This window comes from Bos javanicus, chromosome 1 (genome assembly GCF_032452875.1).
Source record: "Bos javanicus breed banteng chromosome 1, ARS-OSU_banteng_1.0, whole genome shotgun sequence".
NCBI classification, from domain to species: Eukaryota; Metazoa; Chordata; class Mammalia; order Artiodactyla; family Bovidae; genus Bos; species Bos javanicus.
The window spans coordinates 141,686,645-141,694,820 of record NC_083868.1 but is presented as its reverse complement, the minus strand read 5'-3'; the positions used below and the strand labels follow the sequence as shown (position 1 = coordinate 141,694,820).

Genomic DNA, 8,176 nt, shown 5'->3' with positions numbered 1-8,176 from the left:
ATCTGTTTACAGGTCCTCTTAGGAATTTTCTCTATTCCCTCTTTCCTGGATGGAGCTGAGCTGGGGGGTGGGGATAGTGTCCCCTGGGGAGGTGCCTTCAGTTCCTGGTCCCTCTTGGCCCAGCCTCCACTGTTCTCCTGCTCCTATGGCCTCATCAGTCTGTTTCTGGTGGGGAGATAAGTAGGGTGCCTGGTGCTGACTGGTGCCCACTTCCTCTATTGCTAGTGTCCGCTAAGGCTGCTGGCTCTTCTGCCCTACTGTCCTGAGAGTTTGTTCACAAGGCGTCTCTTTTGTTCTGTCCCTCGTCGGTCAGGCTTTGAAACCTTGAGTAGAATGAGTGATGTCTAAATAGACACTGCACCCCCTTGGAGCCCCCAGAATCTCGTTCACAGACCAGCATATAGGCAAGCCTCCTCAGTGTCGGCACCTATCTCCAATGGCACTCACCCTGGACTCTCAGATCCCGACCCAGGAGGGTTTCTGCTTCTCCCCAAGTCACCTTCAACCTGCACGGGCAGGGGGTGGGTGTGGGAGGAACCCAGGGCCTACCCAGGATCTGAGCCTTCTGCACCCATACCCGCCTCCCATGCCAGCCTTGAAGGACCGTCTGCTGCAGGGAGAGTGGGCCTGGGGTAGGAAGGGACATGGAATGTGTGGATGGCACCAGCTTTCAGATCCTGTTGCCTCTCAGCTGCTTTGAATTCTAATGGGAGAATGTGTATGCTGCCTGGCTTCTGCCGGCAGAACACCCACAGGCCAAATTTGGAGGGGCCGAGGGGTCCCAAGGGAGAAGGGCAAAACAGACATGGGTACCTATTTCCTGACACAAATGCTTTATTCATTAGAGCAGCTGATGTTTGTCATATGGGATTCAAGCAGCCCGTCCTGCAGAGGAGGCTCCTGGGGCCCCACTGTCCACCCTGTCGAGGGCTCTCTGGGATGCCTGCCAAGTTCAAATCCCCTCTGGGCAGCAGCTGCGTGTCCTCCTTTGGGAGAGGGGAGGTCCTTGAGCTAGCAGAGGGGCTCCTGGAGCTTGTGAGAGAGAGAGCAGCTTGTGGAGGGCGGATGATTGGCCGGTCAGCAGCAGAGCTCCGGGGCTGAGGCAGGGACGCAGCAGGCCAGGCGGGAGCATGCAGGCCTGCAGAGCAGGGACACAGAGGAGGCCGGGCGGCAGCAGCTGGGCTGGCAGGAGGAGGTGGGGACACAGCAGGCAGGGCGGCACGCGGGGCGGCAGAGGAGGGACACGGAGGAGGCCGGGCGGCAGCAGTTGGGCTGGCAGGAGGAGGTGGGCACGCAGCAGGCAGGGCGGCACACAGGCCGGCAGAGGAGGGACACGGAGGAGGAGGAAGGTCTGCAGCAGGATGAGGGGGCTGAGCAGGGGGAGGCCTCACAGCACACCGGTCTGCAGCAGACAGGTGTGCAGCAGACAGGTGTGCAGCAGACGGGCTCACAGCAGACAGGGGTAGAGCAGACGGGCCTGCAGCAGACGGGCTCACAGCAGGCCTGCTGGCAGGGGGAGGAGGTGCAGCAGGAGGGCTGGCAGCTAGACTGCTTGCAACATGAGGAGGTAGAACAGGGGGAGGCCTCACAGCAGACAGGTGTGCAGCAGACAGGCCTGCAGCAGACAGGTGTGCAGCAGACGGGCCTGCAGCAGACGGGCTCACAGCAGGCCTGCTGGCAGGGGGAGGAGGTGCAGCAGGAGGGCTGGCAGCTAGATTGCTGGCAGCACAAGGCTGGGCAGGAGCTGCTGCAGGCTGGCTGGCAGCAGGGGCTGGACTCGCAGCTCACTGGGGCACAGAGGAGGGTCAGGTGGGGGGCTGGAGCACAGCAGCTGGGGGCACAGCAGGGGGGCTCGCAGCAGCTCTCTGGACAGTCATCCACCTGCCAGGAGGAGCCGGTGCAGGAGTCACAGGACCCGGGCAGGCAGACCCGGCTGCTGTAGCTCAGGTCACTGGAGCAGACAGACAAGGCAGAAGAAGCCATGGTGGAGGCGGTGGGGCTGGAGGAGGGTGAGGATGTGAGCGTGCGTGAGTGCGTGAGTGAAGTGCTGGGGATGTCTGCTTTTATACCCACTCTGGGTATGCGCGTGGTCCTGGTTGGAGGCTCCCACGCTCTCCCTTCCTTGTTGCTGTTTGGAGCTGTTTGCACGAGACCCTCATTAGAGCTGCTGTGTTTTCTACAATTAGTTTTTACTCATTAAACATGTGAGTACGTTGCAAGAGTCTGTTTTCCCATCTGTTCTTTGTTTGGCTCCAGAAAACTCGTGGAGAATGCAAGACACAAGTTTCTGCTCAATGACTGCCAGAGTTCTTAAATCACATTCACAGAAGGAGGGGCTGAGCGTGACACAAGTTCCCAGCTGCTGCAGCCACTCCCCACTTCACGCCAGGCTCGACAGTGTGAGAATACATAGGGAAAGATGCCTAGCTTTACCGCAGCCCAAACTATACCTAAGAGCAATACTAAGAAGATAAGTTGTGAGCCAAATAGTAAACTTGATCAAAGAACACACACAACATATATCCACTGGGACCCAAGAGTTGTGAGCAAGAAACTCAGAGCTGTAGACTGAATCACCACTCTTTCTGGATCAATCCATCACTGATATAACTTCAATCAGAATCCAAAAGAAATATTTTTGGCATATAAAGTGAAGATATTGAACTGCTAGAAAATATTTGCAATATAAAATTTGAAAGTCTTTACAACTAAAGCAGGATATGATACAAAAGACTAAACACAAGCACACAGTTCATTCAAATTTCTAATCAACGTGTGAAACGCTACTGGATATCACTGATAATTAAAGTCTCTAAATTAAAACACAAATACCCCAGCTACAAGATCAGCCAAGATTTACAACACCAATAATACCCAGTGCTGCACAGTCTGAAGTCCTCACTCTTCTTTAAAAATTAATTAGTTAACTTTTCGCTGAGCTGGGTCTTTGTTGCTACATGTAGGCTTTCTCTGGTTGTGGTAAATTGGGTTTACTCTTTGTTGCAGTGGGCAGGCTTCTCTTGGAAATGGCTTATCTTATTGCAGAGCATTGGCTTTAGGACATATGGGCTTTGGTAGCTGTGGCACATGGGCTATTCCCAGACCAGGGATCAAACTTATGTTCTTTGCATTGGCAGGTGGATTTTTAACCACTGGATCACCAGGGAAGCTCTAGGGGCCTCTCTGTTGGAAATCCTTAACAGGTATGTTTTTTATTACATGTAACAAATAATATAAAATTAACCATTTTAAAGTGTTCAATTCAGGGACATTTAGTACAGTCACAACACTGTACAACTATGACCACTCTCTAGTTCCAGGACATTCTCAAAGGGAAATCTTGTAGTGTTAAGTAGACCCTCCCCAGTCCCTGTCAAACACTGCTCTGCTTTCTGTCTCTATGGCTTTGGCTGTTCTGCACATTTCATATAAAAGGAATCACACAGTAGGTGGCCTTTTGTGTCTGACTCCAACTTGGCATACATGTGGCATACATGCCACTTTGTAGCATACATGTGTGCTTCATCCTTTTTTATGACTGAATAATATTCCTCATAGAAACAGACAACATTTTATTTATCCATAGTTGATGAACATTTGGGCCATTTATACCTTTTGGTTAAAAAGATGCTTGCTCCTTGGAAGAGAAGCTATGACAAACCTAGAGAACATATTAAAAAGCAGAGACATCACTTTGCTCATAAAGGTCCGTATAGTCATGTACGGCTATGAGAGTTGGGCCATAAAGAAGGCTGAGTGCCAAAGAATTTATGCTTTTGAAGTATGGTGTTGGAGAAGACTCTTGAGAGTCTCTTGGACCGAAAGGAGATCAAAGCAGTCAATCCTAAAGGAAATCAACCCTGAATATACATTGGAAGGACCGAAGCTGAAGCTCCAATACTTTGACCACCTGATATGAAGAGCTAACTCGTTGGAAAAGACCCTGATGCTGGAAAAGATTGAGGGCAGGAGGAGAAGGGGGCTACAGAGGATGAGATGGTTGGATGACATCATTGACCTCATGGACTTGAGTTTGAGCAAGCTCCAGGAGAAGGTGATGGACAAGCGAATCCTGGGGTGCTGCAGTCCACGGGGTTGCAAAGACTCAGACAGGACTGAGTGACTGAACAACAACCACAATACATTTTTCTTAGTGTGAATAAGGTGTGATGAATATTTGTGTACAAGCTTCTGTTTGAATATCTCTTTTTATTAATAAGTCTTTTGGGTGTATACCTAGAAGTAGACTTTATGGGTTCTATGGCAAGCTTTTGAGGAACCACTAGGCTATTTTCCATAGCAGCTGTGCCGTTTTACATTTCTTACTGGCCAAGTACAAGGATCCCAATTTCTTTACGTGCTCACTGAGACTTATTTTCTGTTCATTTATTTGTTTGTTTTAAATTATAGCAACCCTAGTGGACATGGAGTGGCATCTCCTTGTGTTTAATTTGCATTTCCCTAATGGCCAATGACATTCCTTCTTGTGCTTGTTTGCATTTTTCCTTTGGGACAATGTCTGTGATAGGACTTTGTCCATTTTGAATTAGATTGTTTGTCTTGTTGTCCAGTTATAGGTGTTCTTTACGTACTCTGACTACTAGGCTCTTTATCAGAATTATTTTTTGCAGATATTGCCCCTCATTTTGTGGGTTGTCTTTTCCCTCTCTTGACAGTGTCCTTTGATAGACTTTAAAAATGCTGATGAGATCTGATTTATCTACTTACCATGCACTGAATGCTGGGTTCGGCTGCTCCAGCAAACACAGCACATGTCTTGTAGCAGCTGCAATTGGTGTAGCAGCTACTCATTGGTGGGTTTGCAGTAGTTCTTTGTCATTTCCCAGAATCCAGCTGGTGTTTGTAGACTGGTGAATGGAGACGTTATGGGGACCCACCCCACATCCTTCAGGTCTTTAAAGCAGCGCTAGTTTATGCCACTGCTCCCAGGTTGCAATGCGATTTTGAAGCACTCTCCTGACTTGGGGCACAGGGGAAGCAGTTTCAGAGGCTTATCTTTCTTAATATGAGAATTCCGTCCAAAGCTTGGAATGAATGTGGGGTTGTTTTAAACACCAGGGACTTCCATTCCAATTACACATCCAAAGACATGGGAACGAGCTCTGAGTTGGTCTGTTGGCCTGATGGACCCTCTCTGAGCTGAATGTAGCCTGGACTTGACTAAAGACATTCCTTCCCTCTTTCCTATGGACACAGAGCCCATAATGATGTTTCAGGACTTAACTCTGTGCTCAGCCATCCTTGAAATGTTGGGGTTGTTCTCTTCCCTTGTATTGTTGCATGGGTGAATGCTGGGGGTGGGGGAAAAACTGGGATAATTCTTACTACATAAACTTCTCTTGGGGCTTCACAGGTGGCTCAGTGGTAAAGAATCTGCCTGCCAATACAGGAAATGCAGGTTCAATCCCTGGGTTGGGAAGATCCCCAGAGGAGGAAATGGCAACCCACTCCAGTATTCTTGCTTGGAGAATCCCATGGACAGAGGAGCCTGGAGGGCTGCAGTCCATGGAGTTGCACAGAATTGGACACAACTGAGTGACTGAGAATGCATCCACGCACACTTCTCTTGATTGCAGGGTTCTTCCAAGGTGGGAGCACTTACATCAAGAAAATTGGCAAACACTTTAAATCACCATCTTTTTTCAGGAAGCTAGTTTCCATCACTTGTATACTCTTCAAAATCTGTAAAACAAAATACCCACCCCACAAACCAACCCCCTAAAATAGCAGATATCTAAGATGGTTGAATGGGAAGGGGAGGGAGTCACCCCAATAGAAAGCTTGATCCCACTCCTGGCTCCTAGATCTGAGCCAGTCCTCAGACAGGAACACCTTGATCATGTCCAGTAGAACACCTTGATCAAGTTACCAGTAGTTTAACAGCCAGTTTGTGGAATTCCTGAATAGTTAATACTTGACTCTTGCCACTTAATACAAGTCAGCTCCAGACAGCTCCCGTGAGATTGCTGGCAGTAATCTGACTGGCTGTATATCGCTTTCCTCGTGGAAATCTGTGTTTTGAGAACCACCTCCAATGACTCCCTGCAAGATTCATGCACAGAGGTCTAGCTTGCATCACAGTCCCCTCCACCTGTTTTTTTAATTCCCCTTATGGATTAATAGATTATTAAGTTTTGGTTTATCTTTCCATTATTTTTTTCAAATGGGACCAAAAAATCTGTGGTTCTTTATTCTCCTTTCTTACAAAAGAGGTGGCCTTTTATATGCCCTGGTCGGCACCTTACATTTCCCTTCATCCACATATCCTGGAGCCCACTCAAGAGCAGTGTACTGAGACTTCCTTCACTCCTTCTTAGAGCCGCACAGCACTCCATGAATGCAGCATAGTTAGTTGAAGGACAATTGTTTTTCTTCCTGTACTTTACTATTTTGAGTTACACTGCAGTGAACAGATTGTCACTGATTGTCAACAGATTGTTCAGTCGCTTAGTCGTGTCCTGCTGTTTGCGACCCCATGGGCTGCGGCACACCTGGCTTCCCTGTCCTTCTCTATCTCCTGGAATTTGCTCAAATTCATGTCTGTTGTGTCGATAATGCCATCCAATCATCTCATCCTCTGTCTCCCCTTTCTCCTCCTGCCCTCAATCTTTCCCAGCACCAGGGTCTCATGTACTAATTTTGCCAGAATATCTTTGGGATGCAGTTCTAGGTTTTAATGCTTACTGTTTATCACTGGATGAGGGGTGGCGGTGCTCAATAGTGTCTGACTCTGTGACCCCATGGACTGTAGCCCGCCAAGCTCCTCTGTCTATGGAATTACGCAGGCAAAAATACTGGAGTGGGTTGCCATTTCCTACTCCAGGGGATCTTCCCAACTCAGGGATTAAAGCCATATCTCTTGTGTCTCCTGCATTGGCAGGCAGATTCTTTACTCCTGAGCTACCTGATCAACATGAAATTTTAGTAGAGCCTATCAAATTCCCCTCTGTATTGGGTTGTTCCATTTTTGCACTCCTGTAAGTAGCATGTGAGAATGTCTGTTTTATACAACTTTTCCAGCTGCACGTGTCATCAAGCTTTTTGTCATTCTGATAGCTAAGAAATAGAATCTCTTATGGTTTTCAAAATATTTACCTTTCTTTTAATATGACTTTGAGAATCCTTTTGTATGTTCAAACCCATTTGCATTTCATTTTCTGTGAGTTGATGTTCATTATCTCCAGCCCACTTCAAATATTGATGCGTCAGCCTTTTCCCCCCTGATTTTGGCAGTTCTGTGATACAAGTTCAGTTCAGTTCAGTCGCTCAGTCATGTCTGACTCTGCTACCCCATGGACTGCAGCACACCAGGCCTCCCTGTTCATCACCAATTCCTGGAAATTATTCAAACTCATGTCCATCGAGTTGGTGATGCCATCCAACCATCTCATCCTCTGTCGTCCCTTTCTCCTCCTGCCTTCAATCTTTCCTAGCATCAGGGTCTTTTCCAGTGAGTCAGTACTTTACATCAGGTGGCCAAAGTATTGGAGTTTCACAAGTTACATGTATTTTTTCCCTAACATTAAATTTTTTTTTTTTTTTTGCTACACGCAGGCTTCCTCTAGTTGTGATGAGCAGAGTGTACTCTAGTTGCAATGCATGGGCTTCTCCTTGCTGCGGTTTCTCTTGTTGTGGAGCACAGGCTCTAGAGCATTCAGGCTTCAGTAGCTGCAGCACCTGGGCTCAGTAGTCTTGGCTCGTGGGTTCTAGGCTCTCAGGCTTCAGTAGTTGTGATGCATGGGCTTGGTTGTTCTGAGGCATCTGGAATCTTCCCGGACCAGGGATTGAACCCATGTCCCTTGCATTGCAGGCAGATTCTTAACCACTGGACCACCAGGAAGTCCTTTAACTAGTTTTTTGTCTTATGCTCTCCTTATGGTATTATTTTTATCACTCTATCATCTATCTGTCAATTATCTATCGTCTATCTATGTCTATTTTAATGTAGAACAAAAGGACACCTAAAGATAGTTGAAAAATTCCACAGCTCACTGATGGTTCTGTCCTTCTCATTTTAATTTAAGTTTCTTTACTGTGCAATCAAATCCTTTTCTCAGCAGTGGCTATAGCAAAAAAAAAAAAAAAAAAGTGAAAAAAATAAGTAATTGCCCATCAAATGGATAAATAAATGCATGAAGTGCTTTATTCAGAGTCA

At 47.4% G+C, this 8,176-nt stretch overlaps 1 protein-coding gene across 1 annotated transcript; it reads right to left on the bottom strand.

Moving 5' to 3' along the window:
• Positions 1-1,068: 1,068 nt before the first annotated feature.
• On the bottom strand, positions 1,069-1,983 carry LOC133250673 (keratin-associated protein 10-12-like). Its single transcript, XM_061422169.1, has one exon. The coding sequence runs from the start codon at positions 1,981-1,983 to the stop codon at positions 1,078-1,080; it is 906 nt and encodes a 301-aa protein (XP_061278153.1). The 3' UTR covers positions 1,069-1,077.
• Positions 1,984-8,176: the final 6,193 nt, after the last annotated feature.